Source organism: Salarias fasciatus, chromosome 19, assembly GCF_902148845.1.
Source record: "Salarias fasciatus chromosome 19, fSalaFa1.1, whole genome shotgun sequence".
Lineage (NCBI taxonomy): Eukaryota > Metazoa > Chordata > Actinopteri > Blenniiformes > Blenniidae > Salarias > Salarias fasciatus.
The window spans coordinates 4,454,117-4,477,486 of NC_043763.1; the positions used below are offsets into that span (position 1 = coordinate 4,454,117).

The window sequence follows — 23,370 nt, forward strand, 5'->3', positions numbered from 1 at the left end:
GCAGTAAAGGACCATTATTATTTAATAAAAAAATAAAATAAATAAAAGATAGGGCTACATTCCAGGAGTTTCCATGAGCTTGTTACTTTGACGTACATGAAAGCTGTGGACTTCAGTCTGAACTAAAATCAGCCTAGGTTCCTCAGCGGTTTCTCTCCAGGAGCATGTTTCGCAGTTTGCCATTGTGGAGGCAGTTCTCTGTTGTCTGACGCCTCAGGATCACCTGTTGAAACAAAAGCAGTTGAGACAGTCGAGACGCTGAGAGGCATAATCCGCGGCCCTCATTATTTCAGATTAAATAACTTGCGGACCGAGTCGTCAACATAAACCTTGGTTTTCATTGAAGTGATTAAGCCTGCCTGGAGGCGGAGATCAGCGCTGTATGCACAGTCTCACAGTTTGAAGCTGTGTCTCGATTAAATATGTTTACTGCTTAATTATTGAAATCCCATAAAGGAGAGCTATTATAGCGCGGCTCAGAGGAAGCTCACTCAGGTTCTCACACACCGTCTCGTCATCGCAAGTTAAAGCCTTTCAGTCGAGCGTATTTAACTCGGGTTTATCCTCGGTGAAGTTCGGAGGCCGTTGATGCGCGGGAAGCCGTCTGCAGCGTCTCTGAGTCACTGTCTGTCTGCGGCCGCGGCTTAATAATATCAGCAGGACGGCTGTCTGAACCTGCATATGCATGAGCGTCCCGGCCCGGGCCGTGCCGCGGCTTGAAACCCTCGCCTCCGACTCATTAAGTGAAAGAGTAGAATCCCGACTTGCCAGTTGTCTTTGGACTGAGACGTTACCGCGGGTGCGTGGCGGGGGGGGGGGATGAGCAGCGGCACGTTAAACATCGCACATTTATTATGTAGCAAACAAACGGAGCCACTGTTGGCTGATAACACTTGGGCCCAATCCCAGACCTGTAAATAATGACAGCATTCCATTAGCACCCACTTTCTGCCCGTCAGCTCCGTGTCGCCCGTGTTTGTAATAATTGCCGTGTTTAGGCAGGAGTGTGTGTGTGGAGGGGGGGTATGGTACTTACCTGACGGCCTGGATGAGCGAGAGCAAACAGCTCCGGGCGCCAAGCTGTCAATACGCCGAACTCCGAGTGCAAGATACAACACACAAACATACTTGTGCAGGAGTTCACTGCGACCTTCAGTCAGCGAGGAGGGAGTGTGGGAACCTCTTGAAACGGGTCGGCGGCTCGTCGTTGAGAGACGCGAATCACAACACGATACCCTTCAACGTGAAGATGATGGAGTGTGAAAGTACACAGAAGTGTGTTGCTGTAAAGAACTTAATATTGGCCTGTGGCTAATAACCCCATGTGGTTTGCTTGGCTTCTTAAAGGTACATTTATAAAAGAAATGCTTTGGCAGATCGCTGCCGGGCTGCACGGAGCAGGAATGAAAGTAATCTCTCATCTGAAACAAGAATCGCATGGGAACAATTTTATATCAGTTCATACATTCATACATCTCTGGTGCATTAATAGCTATGATAATGGTGAAAAATGAAAAAAACAATTAAAAAATCATGATTTTGTGCACTTATGTTGTTGATATTAAAGGTAAAATCAGATAAAACTAAACAGTACAGTTAATTTGTGGATCTGATGTAATCAGTGCTGCTTGCTGTTATTGGCACCTGGACTACATCTCCAGGAATAAATAGAAATGTTCCTAATTTAAATAATAAGGTTTTTTATTGGAGGTTCAAATAATTTAGCTTTTTTTTTTTAGTTACATTTTGTATTTTCAAAGACGAAAAAGAAGAAAAAAGAACTCACAATGTGCATTAATTACTGCAGGCCCTTTTTAATAAGAGTCATCACACCTTGCTGTTCATTTCAACCTTTCCAAACATCCCTGTGTGCTTTTCTATGGCTTTTGGCCAGCTTTGGGTCTTTGTTTTGCTGGAGGATCCATGAACTTTGAAATTTCCATCAATTGATCATTCTCTGATTTCATGATTCCTGTGATACGGTCCGGCAGCCCCACAGCATTATGATTCCTCCGCCATGCTGGGCTGCCCGCTCAGAAGGTGTTTGTTTGTGGGCTTCATTCCACCATCTGTAAACAAACAGAACTGGAAGTGAGGTTATTCTTCTTTCTGCATGTCAAAACCGCGACCATAACCTTCTGCAGACAACATAAAACCGAACCCTGCCTTAATCTGTATTAGTAAGATGAGCTGTTGACTTTTCTTTGCATTAAAGTTGGTAACAAAGACAAACTGGTTGACTCATTTTACATGACAATAGCGGGGAAGAGTTTCTTCTGCGTTTGTCGTCCATTACACAGGAACATTAGTCACTACCCTGTTCACGTAATTCTAAATGTAATTTTTTTTTTAAGGGAGTGGTTTTAAAGTCTGAGTCATCCTCCGAATAAAACTCGTTTTAGATCTTGCTAGCAGCAGAAAGGCTATCGCAAATCATTGGCTTCAATAAAAGTGCCGCGCCACAGCCACTGCGGTCGATACTGAGGAACATTTCCATGTCCTTCGACCAAAGACTTAACCCTGATGACTCCATAAAGTTCGAGGGGGAAAGAAAAAAGCCGCTTTACTAGAGCGTTTGAGTTGGAAGAGATGTCGCAGTTGTTTTTAATATGAAGAAACATGAATTGAGTTTGAAACGGCCCCGAGATCTCATTATGTTCTGCTCATTCATGGTCTGTTTTACATTTGTAAATTCATTTTGAAAAGTGAGATATCATCTTACTTTTCTTAAAAACCAAAATGTAGATTTAAAGATTTTCAAGTGCACGTGTCAAGTGTAATGGTTTGGATTTATATGTAACACCCAGATATGAGAGTGGAATCATGTCCTGAGACATGAGTCTGCTTTGGTTTGTGTCAACTCATCAAAACGGTTGTTTTTAAGACTTCATCTTCATCTTTTTAAGCCTCCGTGTTTCCCAACCTGCTCCGACGGCGTCTTGCACAACGCTCGACCAGCTGATGCAATATGCGGAGGTTGTGGGAACTAAGGCGCATATCTGAGAGCCGACGTCAGAGAAATACCCCTTCACGGCTCTTGCGCGTGTCCCCGCAGGCTTCGTGTGTCAGGACCCCCTGTCCAGGCTGCCGCGCTCCGACCGGGCCGCCCTGGATCCCAACGCCAAGCCGCCGTCCGCTCAGAGAGCGCAGGTAGACGCTGCACGCACACACCTCCGAGATCTGGAGGTTTCCCTTATGGGAGGGCCTCTGTTTTTGTCCCCATGGTTCAGGTTTAGATTCCCACCTTGACTGAAATGTGATCTTCGCTGTAAAACAGTAAATGCGATGTGGGAGTAGTGTACTGTCTGTCTCCAGGCCCCTAAAAGAGATAAATACAAGACCATGTGCATAGATTCAACTGAAATATTGAAGAGTCCAGGATTGGGGTTTCAAACATAAGGCCCATGGGCCAAGAGACTCCAATCTGGGACCCTAAACAGCCAAGCAAATTGTAAAAATATCTAAGAAATCCATTTTTAAAAAATTTCTGAGAAGTAGCAGACACAGCAGACTGCTGACACCATCGCCGAGATATCAGTGATGCTGCCATGAAAACAACTATAGCTACTTTCTTGCTATCAAACTAGCTTCAGTGCAGTCAGGTGGCGTTTGTAAAAACATGCCCAGCTGTAAGAGAAGTTTTAAGGACATTTTACAGTCTTTTGCTGCAGAAGCTTTCATTAAAATGTGTTTGACTCCCCCGCTCTACATGTCGGAGTGATGTCGGGTTTTTAACCGTTCAAAATGACTAAAACAAGCACAGCAACACATTTTAGACCCCCTGCGAGTGTGGTGCAATCCCAGGTTTCACACCCCTCAAAGTGATTAAAATATGAATCTCTCTCTCTCTCTCTCTGTCTCTCTGCACTCGGTCACCCTCCCTTGCGAAACATTCCCGCTCTCGTCCTCATCTCTCTCTCTCTTGCTTACAGTACATTCCTGCCACTGCCGTCGAGCTCCTCTCCTCCCCTCATGGAAAATCCGGTGTAATGCTAAACAACTGCTAATGTAATTACAGTGTTTGAGTGACTTCAGTGTGCGAGCGCTGCGCACATTGTGGCTTATTGTTTTATCGTCTCTAATCAAGTGAGTAATGCTCTCTCTAGGCCGTGTTGCCTAATGATGCCACAGCAGCTACTGCACCGCTGAATCAGAGTCCCGCTCCACCTTCACGTTGTGCAAAAGGCCTGTTTGGACATACAGTCGCAGTGTTTCGCTGCTGCATGCCGACGGGCTCTGCTTGTGCTTCGGTTAACGCTGATGCAATGTCTCCACTCTTAGAAAGCCTTCTCTGCTCCGCCGGCCGCCGCACAGAGCAGAGCGGTAAGTTTCTGTCTCTCTCAGACAAATTAATCTCCCCCTTTTGAGTTTTCTCTCTTGCAAATCCCCCCCCCCCCCCCCCCCCCCCCCCCGACGCCCGTTAAGAAATAGCTTTCTGCCTTCTGCTCATTTAATTATGGGGCTTTTTAATTTTTCATCAGGACAGACAGACGACTTTTATCGATTCCCGAAGCTGCATCAAATGAGACCTCGATTACATTAGCAAAGTGGCCTTTTTTTGCAAGCAAGTGCTTCGGCTACTGCAATGCACCACTTTTCTGAAATTTGCAAGAAAGCGTTACAGCGCGGGGGTCCGAGTGTCCCAGACGGACTTAAATCAAGGCGGCCGTTCCAGAGGCCGACCGGGAACCTGTCCGCTCCCTTTACTCTCATCAGGACTTTCCTCCACGGAATTAGGCCTTGTCACTTTTTGGCTGCCTTCATATAACCCCACCCCCCCCAACCTGAGAAATGTCAGACAAATTTAATATAATCCCGCCACAATTGAGATGACAAATGCGGTCCGGGGGGGCTGTGTCCTGCAGTCCCATCCAAGCTCAGACCGAAGTTGTCGAAGTTGTTGGAATTCAGTAAGGATGCTTCAGTAGTTTGGCTGCCTGCGGTCTGAACTGCCTCCGTTTTCAGATTTGCTTTTTAATTCACGAAATAGAAAGAAATGTTGTAAAGTAGCAGCAGACTCCCTTGCTGAACGTGTAAAACAGCTTCTGAAACTCTGACACTCTGGAAACCAAGCACCCAGTTTTTCTTCACAGAGAATTAAAGTAACAAATTAGAAACGCTTCCATTACTGTAATTAAGTAGTAATTTTGTCTACTTGATGTTTTAAGTGTTTAAGTGTGTGATTATGCTCATTCTTCAGGACCATTTGCAGCATGTAGCTGACTTTTCTTGCCCTGCTTTTTGTTTACGCCTTGTTCATGGTTTTTAAAAATCGCTCTTTCTTTCTTTTGTTTTCCTGTTGACAGCAGAGAAAGAATTTAATTTTACAGAGAAGCATGTTTTCTAACCTCACTTTGCTACTTTAGAAATCATGCTTCCCCAGTGTTTACATCCATAATTTAACATTTTCAGTCAGATTGGAGAAACATCTGCCTTTGAACACCATTTTTCACATTGCTCACTGTTGGTCTGAGAGAGTGTGTTTGTAAAAAACATTCAAAGTGTGATATTTAGTTTGACTCTCTCTCCCCGTTTCAGCGACAGAGGCCCACATCAGCCAACAACTCGGAGAGCGAGGGCGTGAAGGAGAAGCCGGGAGCGAAGCAGAACCAGGGAGACAGCACTCTGAGCCTGACGGCCGAGGAGGTGCGACGCCCCGTTAATGAGGAGGCATAAAGCACCGCGAGTGGCAGCGTTACGGAGACGCAGGCTGATGGATGTGGACTTCATGAAAACATCGCTCTGGAGAGGAATGTGTGTTTTTACTTTCTCTTTTTCACCCCCGCAGATCAAAGTGCTGAGGAGGATAAAGGAGGAGTACGAGAGGCGGGGAGGCTTCATCAGGATTTTCCCCACCTCGGATACATGGGAGCTTTACGGGTAATCCCGGCCAAGAAGCGTCTCACACATGACTTGTAGTCGGCGACGGGGTGTGTGTGAGACGTTTCTTATTGCAGATACCCAGAGATCACGCAGATCCCCAGATAAGTGGGACATTTTGCATAAAATTCACGTCCTAAACTCCTCCTCTGGATTGTAAATAACTCAGCCGCTAAATGAGGCATGTCCAGGGTGTGATCTGCTCTCCGTGTCTCCGCTGTTTGCTAGATTATTTTTACTGCAGGGGGAGAATAAAGTTTAACTGCCCTTCGCGGTGATTAAAGCAGACTGGACAACAGGAATAAATGTCTTTTAAAGGAGTACACCAGAGCTGCCATGTTGAGTAGTCATTTCTGGGTGAATGCTGGATTCCCTCTATGTTTACACACAGCCGTGTTGATCAAGAGGTAAGAAATGGTTGGTTTTCATCATAGTGAGGGTGGCATTATTATTCATTATTCAGCGCTCTGTGAAATTATTGGTGTATTTAATGATTCTCCAGCAGCCATATCACACAGGCCTCATTTTAACACATTCGCCACAACTAGGAGGGCTGAAGCTCACCGGGGCCCCTGAATTTATGATTATTGTAATTTGCTTATTATCTTCTTCTCTCAGTGGATATCTGGAGTCCAAGACATCAATGAACTCCATGCTGGCAAACCGGCTTTTCCATGGAAGGTAAGCGTTTCCATTGTGGTCGGCAGCGGGGAATAAATCTCTCCATCAGTCTGTGGGAGCGGTTGGGATTCTAACGCGGCGTTTGTTTGGTCTTTCGGCTGGATAGGTGAGAGGAGCGGCAGGAAAGATGAAGCAACTTTTCCAGGACGCGTTCGATGTCTATGTGGCACCGCGGCGGACATTCTAGGGCAGGGGGGGAGATAGTCCCGGACAATCTGGGCCCCTTTATGGAACCACATTCACGTTATTGTATTACAACATGCATTTAAAGACATCTGAATCGACAGAGGCTTTCAGGCTGTGTTGACCAGATATTTGGGTCACGACTCGGCTCCGCTGTGAGCGGTTTGTGTCCGTAAGGTAGCCAGACGAGGGGAAACTGTTGCTGTTGGAAGATTTCAGCAGCTGTTTTTGTTTTCCGCCGACGCTCTCTGTTTTACACCATCGCCATCTGTCACATCGGCTACGAGGCAGAATCAGCAGCTCGATGAACCGACGCCCACACCTGTGACATAAATACACCAAGTGAACTGAGCATCAGTGGAATCACTATAATGCTGTTTTTTCTAACTGGAGCTAAACCCATTCCAGCTTTTCAGCCTGTTTCTCTATGACTTCCTCTTTAATTTATTCCTCTATCTTTACTTTACACCAGCGGTGTCAGACTAACACCGCTTAAGTTCCACATAAGGCCTGATTTCACTTTAAGATATAAAAACTTTGAAGTTTTTCTTTCTTGTAGTGCAGATTACTTGATGAAACTGTTTATATTTTTACAATTACTTCCAAAAATGACCACAATCTCAACATAAAGTCAACTTTAATGAATATTTCTTGTACAAAATACAGTGAAATGTCCAAATAACTCTCCTAAAGCTGTTGCATTATGGGTGTTTTTACAAACTCACCCCGACAGCCTGGCTTTGAGGCTAGTTTGATAGCACCGAGGCAGCTAGCTTTCATGGCCGCATCACTGAGATCTCAGCTCTGGTGTCGCTGTCTAAAGTTGTTCAAAAATCGCTGCTCGGTGGTTTGACGGTCCAGATTTGAGTCTCATACCGCCCAGATTTGGCCCACAGGTCTTATGTTTGACACCACTACTCGTCATGTCTACATTTTTTACACTCCACCTGCGAATATGTTCATCCTTTTTTTCACAGGAAATCCCAAAACGAAAGCACAAGACAAGCTGCCGAGTTAAAAGTCAACAGAGTTTAAATTACTGTCTTATAACGCTGTTCAGAAGTTGACCTCAGCTGAAGTTCACGTCTCCGACCTGCCTCGCGGTGGATGATGACACTCGTATAAATCATGGTTATTGTTGCTCTGACCGCGGCGCTGCTGTGTCTCCCAGGAATGCGGCTGCGAACGGGAACGTGCAGCTGCAGGTGGACCCGGTCCACGGCTGCCATGTGGTCCAGTACGAGAGGAAGCTGCTGTCCCTGGACGCGCGGAAGCGGAGACAGCGCCACCTGGCTCGCCGCTCGGCGGCGGCGGCGGCGGGAAAGAGAAAACCGGGTAGGCAGTGACGTGTCCCGCCTCGGGCCGGACGGCTGCTTCTTCTCTAAAAGCCGAGGCCAGTACGGTTAAGTTGGACGCCGTCACACACTAATGCACTTTCGGTTCCAATAAATAACTCCCCTGTGTCACGGTGAGGTTGGCCAAATATGACTCTGAATGAGTTCATTTCATTGCAGCAACAATAAAGGGCCTATTTTGAGTGCATGTGTGTATTTTATCCGCAATGCCAGTGATGCAACTGACGTTTGTCTTTCCTTGTACTGCTGCATACCTCAGGGAAGGAATCCAAGGCCTCCCCGGCCGAGAGCGGCAGCCGGGAGGGAGAGGAGGAAAAAGAGGAGGTGAAACGGCTTCTCCAGCCAGTGTCTCGCAAGGCTTTGGTAGCGGAGCAAAGAAAACAAGCGGCCACGCCACTGGAGCGCCGCCACAGCGAGGATCTGTCCAGCTCCGAGGCAGCCTCGCTCAGCTCCAGGCCCCGAGTCAACCTGCTCAACATCCTTCAGCAGGGCTGGGAGCTCAGGTCAGACGGCTGCTCAGTGCTGGCTGCCGCGTGTCGCTTACATTCCCATGATTCGAAGGGGAATTGTGCGGTTTTTGCACACAAGGATAAAGAAATCCAGGCTATTTTTGAATGAATTTTATCTTGATCAAGTTCTTTTGAGCACTACATGGAAGATCTGCCTTCAGACAAGCTAATAGCCAACGGGCAAAAAATGTTCTTTTTTTAAGGCATAAAGCATAAAGTTTTTCGAAGTGTGGAGGTCACCCTGGGACCTGAAGCTACAACTATATTTCAGCTCCGAGCCCCACGACTCCCACCTTCCAACGTTTTCCACATTATAACATAATAATAGTTAACAGCTGTTGGATCCATAGGCAGAACTGCTCTCCCATGAGTTATTTGCTCTTAATTTGAAATATCTGGTGAGTTTTTTCATTAATTTTGAGCCGTCGTGCGAAAGGTCTCCTAAAGAGCCTGTCATTTTAATGAGATTTAGGAACGGCTCAAGTGAAGACTGAAGTCTGTTGTATGTTCACAAACCGAAGGGTGAGGGAAACTGTGAAACCAACACAAAGCTTTCCGAAGCTGTTTAGTTCTGCTTAGCAGGGTGTGTGTGTGTGTGTGTGCGCTGCTGTGAGCCGCAGCCTCCCGTCAATTCAAATCGTGTGCCTGAAATTATCATTTGAAGAGGAATTACAATGACATGTCTGAGTTTGTAGAAATTCCTCAGCGCTTGCCAGGACTGTGCATGAACCTGGGAAATTATAGTACAACATATCATTGTTTGTGTTTGACAGCTTTTTCCAAAACATTTTTTTTTTTTTTTTTGGAAACTGGGATGTTCTGTCAGTCGTCTTTCCAAGTTCACCACGGTCACAAAAGCAATTTATCATGTGTTGCTGATGGAGGACAAGATACACTGTGTTTCAACAGCTTTTGGCTGTAACTCGTACATACCTGTTTTTGTTTCCAGATCAAATGATTCCAATGAAATGATTTTATAACAGATGCAGTACAAACTTTACAAGAGCTCTGATTCCAAGAGCTCTTCACCAGTTTTGCATTACTTTCTTTTTACCGATGCACTGCCTGATTGTTTTCCTCTTGTCTCCAGTAAAGTGCAGGCCCGGATCGCTTTCTCCTCTTACCTGCAGCGAGTCCAACAGAGGCTTTTAGCGGAGAGCAGAGACGACGCCGTCCCCGCATGGCCGGACAAGGACAATGACCAAATGGTACGGTTACACCTATTTCTAAATGTCCTCTTCCTGATGAATAGACAGCTGTGTGGCACGGTGAGGCATTATTTCCCTTGGATGTATGTACGCCAGATTCCCCTTATTATTACCCTGTTACTCATCTTTACCCTGGCTGTAGCTGAGCCGCTCATGAGGCATCTGTGGCTCCATTTAAGGGAAACACGGACTCCGTAGCGAGTCTGATTGGAAAGTCTGCTTGGTTAGTGTCATACATCATCACCATCATCATCCCCGGCCTCAGATGTTTGGGGAACATCAGTGTGAGCTCAGGCCAATCTCTGCGATTTCAGATGTTATAAAGGGAGGGGCGAGCCCTGAAAAAGAGAGGCATCAGCACAGCGAATCACTGATTCAGTGAAAGACTTCCTCTGTTTTTCTGCTGGATCTGCACAGGAGCTGGTGATTCGCTTCCTGAGGCGAGCAGCCAGTAACCTTCAGCAAGACATCAAGGTGGTCTTGCCCAGTCGGCAGCTGCCTCTCCAGGACCGCAGACGCATCCTGTCCCACCAGTTAGGAGAGTTCATTCACTGCTATAACAAGGTACCTGCTCTCCAGAAAGAAAAAAAAAACATTATTATTGGTTTTCACACAACTCAATAAGACCTGCCTCGGTGTTCTGTCCTCTCCTTTAAGGAAACTGAGCATATGATGAAAAAACAGGAGAGCAGCAAGGAGGAGCATTGCGTTAACCCCAGGGTTTTTCAGGAGTACATCACAGCCGCAAGGTGAGGAAGCCAGCAGAGGCACTTCAACATTTGCAGCGTTTGCAGTTTTTCCCCTGTGAGATCGCAGACGTGTCGTTTGGATGTTGAACATGTTGACAGGTTTTCAAAACTCCGTAGTCTCCAATGTATCTCAAGCACTTCTCAGATTGTTTTTTTTTTTCACATTAGAAAGCACGAGAGACGAACCTCCAGCATGTCAGTCTGGTTTTCGTCCAGGTTGGGGTCTTCATCCAGCAGCTTGACGTCTGATGACAAAATGATTGCTGCAGTTAAAGATTTGGTATTTCATCAGGCAAACAGTGCCAGTGCGGAGCATGTGGATGAGTCCTTTTCTATAACAAACGATTTACTAAATGAGACCGATCAAAAGCAGAAATGTTCAAAAATAGTGTGTAACGCTCCCCCCTTTTTCAAGGGATCTTCTGCTGTTGTGTGAATCTTCCACTTCCTTCACGATACCCATCCCTGCACACGTGGAAGTGCAGCCCGGGACAGTCTCGGTCGGTTCTCATGGTGGGAAGAGGAGTTCCTCTGACACTCCTCCACGCCTCTACTGGCTTCCCCCGCTCCTTCTCCTCTAATGCACTTGCAATCACACTTATCCATGAGGTTTGGAAACCGTTTTCTTGTCAGGAACTGATGAAACGTATTAGGGCTCGGCAGTGAGACGTCCCGAGACTGAAGGAAGGAAGGAAAAAAACCTGCATTTCTGTGTCCTCCAGTCGTCGCTACAAGTGTTTGGCTCTTCTATATGTTCCCGAATGTGATCTCGATCTGTTATATACATTCAACTCGTCCATTTCTTTCCTTTTCGACAGTGAAAACGACCTGGAGGAAGTGCTGACATTCTATACACAGAAGAATAAGTCAGCCACCGTATTCCTTGGAACGAAAGTCCAAAGTATAAAGAAGCAGGTCCATGAAGTTAATCTGTCTGGAGATTCAGACAGCTGTGAGAACGCCAAATGTGAGTTTCATCTGTGGTTTATTTTACATATTTAATGTATGTCTGTTCAACCTTTAATTGCTTTATCATTCAAACACAGTATAGAGGAGATGTTTAGATTTTACCCCCTGCTCCCTCCCTTCAAATATTGAGGAAAAAGATTGAGTCATCTGCGGCGAGGAAACGGTCGGCTCCCGGTGATTAGAAGTGTGTGTGGGAAAACAAATGTGTGTCAGAGCTGAGGAATGGCCGGCTGATGATAAAGCCGCTCTGGCTTCTGTCCTCCATCAAACAGCTCCGCATGTGGCCAGGGAGGATTACAGCGCCTCGGAGTCCTCGCTCCCGGCGGGGAAGGTCAGCGGCGAGCGGGACGCCAAGGCCTCCGACGGCCGGCCTCCGGTCCACGAGGAGCCGCCTGGGAAAACCCCGCCGGGCGTCCCGGCGGCCCAGCACTGCTCCGGCTTCCCCCTGACTCTAGACTGCACGCACTTTCACCCGCAGCACTGCCCCGCTGCTCACCTGTCGCTGCCCCTTCACTGTCCCCCGCCGCCGCCGCCGTGTCCGCCCCCCCAGCCCCCCCAGCCCCCGTCCTACGTGCAGTCCTTGGCCAAGAGTCACTTCTGCCACTCCGAGAGTCTGTGCGACCCCCCGGCGTACTCCCCCGCCCCCGTGGTCACTCAGCCGCCGAGGGCGGCGCCCGGCGGCTCCAACGCCATGACGGCGGCGCCGTCCACCCAGGTGCTCAGGAGGCTGCAGGCCTTCACCTCCACCATATCCGGCTCCGCGGCGTCCTCCTCAGTCCCAAGTGCCAGACACATCTACAGCCAGAAGCTCTCCAGACCCACGTCCGCAGGTCAAGGTAACGCCGCCGCTCCGCGGGACGGGCTTTGTGTTCGAATCAGCTGCTGCGTTCTCAGTGTTCCTCATCGGAATTTCATTTTTTCTTTCAGCGAACAAGAAGGGCAGTTCCAGTAAGCTGAAGTCAAACTCAGTCGGTGCTTTCAAGGAGTTAAACACTCTGTCCGCTCAGGCTCAGTCCAACCAGCAGGCCTTCATCTCGGCGCTGCAGAAGCTGGCCGACCAGCAGGTCGCCCGGCGCTACGGCAGCTCCGGCCACATCAACCTCCTCACGCATCACGTGAGTTCGCTGCAGTGTCAGCTTCAACAGCTTTACGTTTCAAACGGCGTCGATACGTGGAGTTACGAAGGCGAGCCGGGGGGGGGGGGGTTTCACACGAGGGAGTGAGGAATCGGGCCGGCGTGCCGCTCGCTGTGAGGTCTGACGGGTAAACCTGGCTCAGGCCCCCGCGCCGGTCGCCGGCTTCTCGCCGCTCGTTCGCTCTTCTTCAGACCTGCCGTACCGCGCACCTTTCCTCCGTCAGCCCCCCGCGCCTCGCCCGCCGGCTGTGGGCCGCAGGCGGGCGCGGGGGCGGCGCTGGAAGGGGAAGCCGAAAACTGGCTGGCCTAAACGGCGGCGAGCCGCATCCAGCCCGGGCTCCGTGTGAGGTCTCATTATCAGATGCACCATGGGGGAGTGATTTCTGTTGATACTTAACAAGCAGCCACTCTTTCTTTTTTTGGGGTAATTGATGCTTATAAATTGAGGAATGTGGCAAATTGGCACCGGGTAGGGGAGTGGCAGCTTCCCTGAAGGATGGGCCTTCGGCTCGGGGAGCCTCTGAAGCTTCCCTCCCCTCCTCCGCTCCTCCTCCTCTTCCTCCTCCAGCGTGTCCTCCTCGGCTTCGCTGGATTATCTCTGTTAGGAGTTTTTCTGTGATGGCACCAGACCACACAGACTGCTGTTTTTATGGTTTCCCTTCGACCGCACATTATTCTGTCTGTTTGATAGTTGTTTGCTGCATTTCCTGTGGGATGTTAATCCTGGACAAGGCAGCAAGATCTCTGAGTAAAATAGTCCAGTGTTCAGCACTTAAAGACTCAGAGTACATTTGGGTTTTTTTGGGGGGGTGGGGGGGTGGGGGGTGGGGGGGGGGGGTGCAGATTTGAAGTCATTAAATCATTCACTGGACTAAATGGAGGACTTTGTAAACATGAACAACACCCTGTTGCACAGTTGACCTGGAAGCTGCAGGTAATTGCTCGCTCTCATGCGAAGCCGCACATGCAGAGCAGGAATAAAGCCTGGCATGGTCACCGTCAATAAGGCCGACATACTCCTGTGCTGTCACGCCGCCACGGTATCGATCGTCTCCAACATGTGCGTATGCGTGTGTTTTCCATGAGAGATTCCAGTGGTACTCGCCGGCGTTCATGACTCCAGGGCAGGAAGTCTGTTAATGTATTAAGATCTTTTTTTTTTTTTTTTCAGAATGTAATCCATCTACTCTAATAAGTAATCTGGAGCTGTAACTGGACAGCATGTTGTGCAATGTTTGGATGGCGTTCAACTTTTCCCACTGCACATTTAATACCCCGGAGGAAATAAAGTAAATAGAAGTACTGCAGCGGCGTGATTTATCCCCCCCCCCGTTCGATTTCACCGGACGGCACAGAGCTATACGGAGGTGCACATACCGCTCGACTGTTGATGCGGTTGTAAACACATTTGGCCCCGCGAGTCGCGATCGCCCGTTCTGCCGAGGATGGAGGGAAGGGAGGGGGACCGCCGGGTGTTCGGCGGAGACGGGCTGTGCCATGTTCCGTGTGTACATTTCACGCAGCCTCCATATACATGGCGCAGGTTCACACAGGGAGGAATCCAGAGATACGCCGATTCATCACATCCTATTCATCAAACGCTTCTCTCTAGACGTACGGAATGAGGCTAATATCACAGCAGACGGACTTGTGCGTGCGTGTGGAAAGTTGCGTGTGTGTGTGTGTGTGTATTTCGATTTATGTGTGTAATAATATTTGGGTCTGCAAAGAGATTTTTTTTTGAGCGTACAGAAATTGGATTATGCACGCACAAATTTTCCAAAGCACTTACAAACTGGTATGCAGAAATCTAAGTAAACACTAACAAATCTCATTACAGACGGACTCAGACACAAATACCAGTAGACATGCACAAATCCATAGCACACACACACACACACACACACACACACACACACACACACACACACACAGTTCTCCACAAGTCCGATACGGTGAAGTAATAGAGACGTTTGGTTGATTTGATTAGAGTGTGGTTAGCAATGGCCGCTCGGCAGTTTGACTGGTCCAGTTCACTTCAGTTCATTCGCTCGTTTCTTTGTGTTTTTCTCTGCCAACAGTTGACCAACCTGAACCTGGCCAGCAGGATGCTGGGCAGAGACAGTTTCACGCTGAACCCAAAAGCCGCTGCGACCCAGAGGCCAGTGAGAGCCATCCACTCCGGGCCGGAGCCGCCAAGCAGCAGTGGGTACGTTCAAGGCCATGCCACACACACACACACACACACCCACACACACACAAGGCCAAATTCCTGTTTTTCTTCCATCGCAGTTACGTGGATCACTCATTACCTGCTTGAGTTAAAATAGATGATTTATTACTCAGCCGGTTGATTGAGAGGCGGCCAGTGTCTGCAGCCTGCAGGGACCTTGTGATTGGCCCTCGGGGCATGATCTGAAAACACTTGGTCAGTACAAACAACATGGTGTGAAAATGTGACTTATTGACTTCCTGAATATAGAAAAAAGTAATCGCATAAATCAGAGGCATCAAACATAAGGTGCACGGGCCAAAACCAGCCTGCGAAATGGTCGAATAGCATTACTGATCATGGGGTCATACATCGTTTTCAAAATGTTGCCGTGTAAACGTGGAACTTTTCTGAACCGAAATCTCAAAAACTCTGCATAAACGAGGCCCGAGTCTCTTGTGAATACTTCTCGCCTGAGCACCACTTCAGATCAGCGCTGTTCTCATGTTTGCTCTTTACGCGTCGTCTCTGAGCTGCAGAGAGAGCGAGAGCTACTAGACTCTCTCTGGTTCGTTGTCAGACTCAACATCATGTCCACCGGGTGATGGATGTCTGCTTGTGTTGGTGTCGCTCGCATTTGAGGAGTTAAAATATTGGAGTTGAGTTTTTTCCTCCTGGAGATTAATTGTGTAAAAACCTCAGAGGGGCTGTTTAGGTATCAAGTCTGATTTCCTCCGGCTGTATTGCAGTCCTGAGGGCTTTTTGTGTAATCACTTCTATACAGCTCTTTACTTTAGATGCCTAAACTGTGGTCGCCTTTTCGGTCACGCTCAATCGACGCTTAAGGCTTTTTTAATGGTCTCTGACGACTTTTCTGATCTCAGATTGTTACTTTGGAAAGGGCTCGGCGAGTGCCAGCATCCCTCTGGGCAGGCCGGCTCTGCTCCGGGCATTCTGTCCCCCCCCCCCCCCCTTTTTTTTTTAATTGTGCTTTGTGGAACCGAGCAGAAGCGAAGTTGGCGGCGGCGCTGTGCGAAGCGCGGCTGGCAGCCTGAAACATTGTGTCGGAGGGGAGCTGGAGGCGGGGGCACGGCGTCAACACCCACGGTCTGTCTCACTCCCGCAGCCATTGAAACCCCCCCACCCCCCGGCTCACCCCGTACCTCACCCCCTGTCACGCTGCCGGGAGGAGAGGAGGAAGGAAACCGGACTGATCACAATCGCTCGGCCCGGGTGTTTACTACGAGCCTGCAGGCCGGGGGAGGCGCGGCTCTCCGGGGCCTCCTCCTCTCGCTGCCCGGGCTTTGGAGACGTGAGTGGCAGTGTCTCAGTGTCTCAGACAGCCTGGCCCTGGTCTGGGACTCTTATTTTTCCAGTCCAGCCCTTCCTTATGCATCGAGCTGTCAGGGAATTCCAGGAATGTCTGGCCTTTTCCCTTTTTAAAATGTTTTTATTTCCACAAACCAAGAAGAGGCTTTTTATAGAATTTATAGTTTAGAGGGCAGCATCATCGAACTGTTATATATATAATCCAGTAGAGACTGAAATCCCATTTTGAATGACGGCTCCTTTTTTTTTTTTTTTTTTTTGATGAATCAGTAAATAAAACAGAAGTTTGCATTCGAGCCCTGAAACAACACTCACTAAAATAAACCCTAATGATAAAGATACACCATCGGCAATCCAATCTCTTTCAGAATGTAAAACTGACTAAAGTCTCACACTTATAGTTGATTTGCTGAGTCGGCCCAATTTCACCAGTAGTGCTAAAATAATCTTTATTTTTTTTCATGCCTTTATCATCATCTGAGTTTAGATTTCAATGTTTTCTTTGAAGTTTTTGCAATTAACTTAGTTTGGTGGACCAGATTGGATTGTCTTGTGGGCCACATTTGGCCCACGGGCCTTATGTTTGACTCCCCAGTTGTCAAGCAAAGGGGTGAAACGCTATAATGTTAAAGGTGTCAGAAGAAACACTACAAGAGCAGCATCTACACCAGTTTTAGGTTCAATTAATTTTCCTTTGATTATTTGCTTCAGTTTTAATGCTTCATTCAAAAGAAAACACGAAGAGATGCAAAAATGACCCAATGCAATAAATGAAATCACTTGCCTGATCTTTAAACATTTTACTCTGATGGCATCAGGATTCAGTACAGTTACTTTCTTTAAAAAAAAAAAAAAAAAAAAAGGTACAAAGCCTCCTTTATTGTTCCATTAGTTACTGGCTCGCCGCAGTGCTCCCAGCCCTCGGTTTGGCCTGATTGCAGTGAAATTTCTTTTAATACAATATTAGAATAAATTGTCTTGATTTCATTCTGACTCTGTTTCTTAAAACACAGAATTTCCTGAATAATCCCCCCCCCCCCCCCTTCCCGCCCCCCCTCTATGCTGGGTCTGCTGCTTTGTGCCAAACATGCTGAAACCGTTAGGCGCACTGGCTCTTTAAGCAGCCACAGGGGTGAGGTATGATGGGTTTCAAAGAGCAGCGCCACTCTTTGAAGTGCTGCTGCCAGGATCTAGCAGGTATGCTGCGTCAGCACTTCCACGGCTCCCGCCTCGGTCCGGCGTTGCTGACGATCACACGGCTTTCAGCCTCGCCGCGCCTCCCCGCACAGCCCCGGTGAACTCTGGGATCTCTGCCCGTGTCAGACCTTTTGATCGCTCCCATCCAGCATACCTGTAAAATCACCTGAACTACTCAGATTTTGATCTTCTGCAAAGAAATCTCCACCTTTATTATTGATTTCTATACTAAATGAGTCCATGTTTTTAATGCCGCGGTGTTTCGAGTTTGAGTTAAGTGTGGGTTTGTATCAGTTCTTTTGACGCTCATCATGTTCTGAGCTGTGTTTTCACCGCCGGCCAAAAACCTGCCTCCATATTTTCTTCTCCTTGAAATGTACAAATGGCTTTAAAACGATCCTCTCAGCAGTGTTGTGTTCACTCCAGCTGAACTGAGAAATACCACAGCCCTGCTCATGTCGGGTATTTTTAGTTCTGTTCAATACTCGGTGAGATTGATGTTTTCCTTGGTCGGATCTGGTGAGGACGCACCATTCCAGAGGATTTTATGACAGCCCATTTGCTGAAGCAACAACCCCACTAATCAGAAAACCTCTGGTGAGAATTTAAAAATTCTTTGACGGGGGGACAAAAGTCCCGCAGACCTGGCCTGCTGTACTTTTCCCCCTTTGAATTTCTTGAGAAGAGAACTTTGGATTCATGTTGATTGGAGCCAGATGTGATAATAGGAAGGAGAACCTTAAAGGTAAGAACATTTCTGAGGAGGCTTTTGGCATTCAGCTGATGCAGACATCACAGACGGCTGCGTTCAGTCCCACAGCGTGTCGTCTGCTACTTCGTGTTACTGCAGCGAATTAGAGTTTCAGAAACTCAGACTGTTGTTTGTCTTTATTCACTGAGACTTGAGTTGAGAGATCAGTGATGCTGCATTGAGTCACAGCTACCTTACTGCAACTGTAGCAGCATTGGCATCGAAGGAACACGAGAAATGAGAGTTTGAGGAGCAATCTGAGGAGTAAAGAACACACGATTTAAGGAAGCATGGTTGGGATATTAGGAACGGTCTCCCCGGTGTGGTGCCACTGGAGCCAGACGCGGTAAACAAACATGGATGAATGTGTGGAAATACCCCGACACTCGGTGTTTACGCTCAGCAGGCCCGGCTCGCAGATACTCTGACACGACGTCGGCTCAAAGCGCTCCGCTTTCCCACATTCGCGCCGAGTGAGATTGATGCCTCACATGTGCTCGGCCCGCACCGCCGTGTTGTTCTACGCTCCGTTATATCAGCGAAATAAAGGACGGCGAGCGCGGCGGGGAGTAAGCCGACACCCAGGAGCAGAGCGGCGGCGCGGAGGGAAGTCCCGGATACGTTCTGTGATGAGAAACTCAGATGTAGAAGTGTTCCTCTCGCTCATTTCGTATTTTCTTTTCTCATTGCTCGCAGCGGTGGATGAAACTGCTTCCTCTCGGTTTTAAGCTCCATGTTAATGTGTAGCACTGTTCTGTTTTTTTCTTTGCAGGATGTTGTGTTAATGAGTTCTGTCTGAAGGGACCACTCTACGAGACGCCATATGTTCTTGACCCGAGATAGCGGGTTTTAAAGCGCACACTAATAAAATGGTAGCGCTGGAGGTCCCTGTGGTCCAGCACACAAACCGCTGCCAAGTTAAAGGAAATCGCAGTAAACAAAGAACAAGTTCTTGTTTTGTCTCCTGGCGTGGTAGAATCCGAGGCCTTGCGAGGTTCACAGACAAGCCTTTGTTTCCACGGGCTGAAAAAATTGAATTGGCACGTGGTGGGCCCAGTTGTTTTTGCAATATATCTGCTATTCTGTGAACTGAGAAATGCATGGGTGGATAGCTTGTTCACATGGGCTTCAGATCCCCTGCGTCTTTGTTTGGCCACACAGGACCGGATTCTTTTTTTTTTTTGTTTTTTTTTTTCACTTGAGCGACACAAGATTATTATCCCACAGCGTGCATTGTTGTTCAAGATTAATTGAATTCTAATTTTAGAGCTTATCATGCTTTGGTTCTAAAAATATTGCGACTATTGTGACTTTTTAAGTCTGCCGTGTTTTCTTTCTCTGCAGACCAACGGACAAATGTTATTGCTCATAATGAGAGGAATTTCCAAGAAGTTTTTTGTCATCGAGATCCCCGGGGGATCCCATTTCTTCAGCCATACATGTATCTCTCTCCGTCTGTTATATTATTCCCCGCCGCTCCCAGTAGTGCTCTTTAAGGCATTATTTTTGGCCGAGATGGAATATGTACAGCGGCGCACCAGACTCAATTTGAGCGTGTCTAAAAGGGAGACTGGTCACCTCATTGCTTCAGCAGGAGCCAGGAAGGAAAAAAAAAAATAAAAACAAGAGTCTGAATCAGGCTTAGTTCTAATGACAGATAATCCGGTTACAAACTGGTGGCGCTCGTCAAAAGGTTTGCCTTCCAGGTTTGTGGCTTTGTGACGCGAATGAAACGTGACGCCCGGGGAGCGCCGAGGCGGCGGGGAGAGGTTTTCAGTTCACCCCGAGCTCGCCGCAGGCTCGACCTCTGATTTGCACACTTTGATTTGAGGCTTCTGCGGGCCCCGCCGCCACCGGCGGAGCTGCCGTTCGCCGTCCCGTCGCTTTTAAGCCTCACCACTGCTGCTGCGTCACAGCAGACACTGGGCAGAGCGGATTACCAACTGTCACATCTCTAAGACGTCACAGTTGATCAGGGTCAGCGTGGTGGTAGAAGTTAAAATGTCAATCCCTGTGTTTACATGTGACTTTTTATTCCTCTGTAAATCCAAATAAAGAAATAATTCTGCTGTAAAGTGAAAGTGTAAACGGCTGAAAACTTTATTCAGAATTAGGTTTACATCGGAATAGACCGGAGGGTTTATTCTCCTTTGGAAACGGGATTATATGCAAATTAGGCGCGACTTCATCCTGTTCATTGTGCGCATGCTCCGTCGTGATGATGCAATATTCCAAGACGGCGGCCCGCGGTCCGCGTTTCGACTCGGAGACGATTTACTTAACGACAGTTTTATAGGAATTGGATGTAATGAAACGAGCAGGTCGACGGGCGCCTAACAACACGGACATTTTCAAAGCTGTGGCGTCCAAGTAATCGAGACAGAAAGGCAAGAAAAACGCTGTTTACTTCCGGGAGACGTCAGTACGTCACGATCGCCCCGTCCAATCAGAACACTTTGCAGACCCAGGCGTGAGGGAGGATTTAATTCTTCGTTTTCCCCACGTAAACACGAAGCTCATGAATATAATTCTGAATTACTTAATTCAGAATAAACTAATTCCGAATTAAAACACCATGTAAGACATAATAAAGATAAAATTAATAAAAACAGGGCTGGACTGTCATGGTTGATTACTATGTTTGAACTCATTGACATCTCCTTCCCTCTCTGCTCTCTCAGCCACAGGCCTCCAAATGAGGAGGAGGGTGTGTGGGACGGGCAGACGCAGAATGCCTACACCCTGGTGACGGGCACGCAGCCCAGGCAGCGCTACCAGCCCACCGCAGGAAGCTACCAGCTCCAGCTCGCCATCCAGCAGCTGCAGCAGCAGAGGCTTCAATCTCATCAGTGTGTGGACCAGAGCCACTGCAAACACCAGGTACCTGTGATTAGCTCTCCTCTATTATTTCATGATAAAAGTCGTCCTCAAAGGCACATTTTTTCCACTGCTCCTGTCCGCTGAACACACAGCGGTAAACTTTCAAGTACACTACATCTGGAAAGTTTCAGACATGTGGCCCATCTTTGTCCTTTCCTCTGATTTCCCTGCTTATTTCTGGCCAGACAGACTCTTCCCAGACTGCAGCAGCATCCTCTTTCTCCTGCGCGCTGTAGCTGTTAGTGTTTATATAGATATATTATTCAATCATATGGGCTGTTTTTGTTGAAATCAACTAAGGTGAAGATTCAAACACGTTTGTTTTTCAGCATCTTCTGCTTTGGGTTCGTATCGTATTTTAAATCGGCACCACATGGATGGAAACCGAGCGCGGCCGATGAGACCCATCAACTTAAATTCAGGAAAACCCTCATATTTGTGTCTGCACAAAATATTCCCTTACCTAACGTCAGCACTGTCCGGAGTAGTACGCCCACATCAAGGGCGACGCTTTAATGTTAGCATTTGTAAAACTATTCTGAGCATCTCTATCCAAACTAACTTGACAAAAGAATAAATGGTGGGCACAACTTTGTCAACAAAGGCCCATTCCTGTAGAGCCAATCATTACTCCTCACCCCAAGATTACATTGTTTGGCTTGCTGACTCCGCTCAGCTTATATTGGAAGATGAGTAATGAAGGAATTCTGCCCATGAGGGCACGAGAACAGGACTGATGCAGAGTCACACACACACACACACACACATACACACAGAGGACTGTGGGAGAACACTGGATTCCCTGGAGAAAGCCCATACAAGCATGGGGACAACATGCAAACTCCTCTCAGAAAAGACCCGTCGACGGTGCTAAACCGTTACGCCACCGTGTGGCTCCACGTCTCATACTTCATATCAGATTTGAGTTCTGTTTCTTTTCCCATTTCGGCAGAAATAAAATTTCGGGATATGATTTTCTCAGCCGTACTAATGTAGCGAACAAAAAGCCTCTCGGTCACGGCAGGGTGGCTGTGACAGATGTGATTTGGCTGTTTTTACAGGGAGATTAGAAAGGTAGAAAGGTCCCGGTCAGCGAAATTTTAATGTTTACAGAAACAAAAAAATAGATAGGAGCTCTGACTCTTTCTACAGTTACTCTGAAAGGGGGACTTACCAGAAGGAGTGTATTTATTCATTTTCCAGAGGATTTGTGCAAGTCGATCTGTAAGTGGAGTGTGCCATGGGAGGGCTGAATGGTTGGAGGCGCCCGCTTTTTCCAATCTGACCTGAGTTGCTCTCAACATCATTGTCTTTGGTTGTGCCTTAATTAATGCATTTGAGGTGCTATTTCTCCTGGCCTGGTCTGGAAACTTACACAAGACTCTTTCTGAAAGCGATCCCCTTTTCTGTCCCGTCTCTCCTTTCATCAGTGCGGCGTGTTTCTCTTATTTGAGACGTTCTTCATCGTAATCAAGGCGGATAGAAGCAGGATAATCTCTTGTGATCTGAAGTGCTTTGTAGCATGAAAGACTGGATGCCCACACACACACTGTTAAGGCAGAGTCATCCTCTTGTTTACTTTCATAATCTGAGGTCAGAGAAAGGCTGCAACCAACAAGTCGCTCAAACTGATGGTTCTGCTCGTCGGTCCTGGCAAAAGGTGCCACTCTGTGTTCTTTAGGTATTAAATCTAATCTCTCTGGCTCCAGTCTGTTATGATTAGAGGGGTCTGACCGGCCCGTTTTGGAAGAATTATTGATTTTTGAACAAACATAAGACACATAATCCAGCATTTTCCCCTAAATGTGAGCAGCCTTTTGCATATATTCATGAGTGTGTGTACTCCCATGAAAGACAAGAAGACAGGGGTCTGTTCCGGCGCTGCGATCCACAATCCAGTTACTGGGTGCAGACTGCTCGGCTCCTCCGCCGGCTTGGCCCGGGGCCACCTGGCAGTCAGAGAAAGGTGCCCTTCCCGGCCCCGCTCAAACCGAATTGAGGCCGTGGGGGCGCGCAACCTGGAAACTCGGATTCTCATTTATCAACGCAGAAATTACATCAGCTATTCCCTGTCACCCCCCGCCGGTCCTCAGAGCGGCTGGAAAGCCGTCGGCCCGTTAGATAGCCGTATAAAGCTGCGGAGAAAATAGCGTTGACGTGAGATGTGGAAGGAATGCATGCAGGCATTCTCCGGCGCTGCAAGGACACAGAGAAATGTGGCCCTAAAAATATTATGTCAGAACGACAACAGCGTTTTCTGCCTTCTCAAGCCTTTGAAGAGTTCCTGTACAAACATATAAATAATGTGAAGAATTTGCTTTTCAAGTGGAGC

General features: G+C 47.7%; 1 protein-coding gene across 2 annotated transcripts in view; it reads left to right on the forward strand.

Moving 5' to 3' along the window:
* ttll5 (tubulin tyrosine ligase-like family, member 5) overlaps positions 1 to 23,370 on the forward strand; it is a 48,059-nt gene that overhangs the window by 15,734 nt on the left and 8,955 nt on the right. Inside the window, exons 14-28 of one of the 2 annotated variants that reach the window (XM_030116400.1) lie at positions 3,056 to 3,150; positions 4,282 to 4,323; positions 5,539 to 5,646; positions 5,789 to 5,880; positions 6,499 to 6,561; positions 7,916 to 8,079; positions 8,359 to 8,602; positions 9,699 to 9,816; positions 10,234 to 10,380; positions 10,474 to 10,565; positions 11,384 to 11,532; positions 11,807 to 12,370; positions 12,462 to 12,649; positions 14,751 to 14,878; positions 20,840 to 21,038. In XM_030116400.1, the coding sequence (XP_029972260.1) occupies positions 3,056 to 3,150; positions 4,282 to 4,323; positions 5,539 to 5,646; positions 5,789 to 5,880; positions 6,499 to 6,561; positions 7,916 to 8,079; positions 8,359 to 8,602; positions 9,699 to 9,816; positions 10,234 to 10,380; positions 10,474 to 10,565; positions 11,384 to 11,532; positions 11,807 to 12,370; positions 12,462 to 12,649; positions 14,751 to 14,878; positions 20,840 to 21,038 (2,393 nt within the window). The remainder of the gene's footprint in view (positions 1 to 3,055; positions 3,151 to 4,281; positions 4,324 to 5,538; positions 5,647 to 5,788; positions 5,881 to 6,498; positions 6,562 to 7,915; positions 8,080 to 8,358; positions 8,603 to 9,698; positions 9,817 to 10,233; positions 10,381 to 10,473; positions 10,566 to 11,383; positions 11,533 to 11,806; positions 12,371 to 12,461; positions 12,650 to 14,750; positions 14,879 to 20,839; positions 21,039 to 23,370) is intronic. The other variant, XM_030116403.1, reaches the window with a different exon arrangement.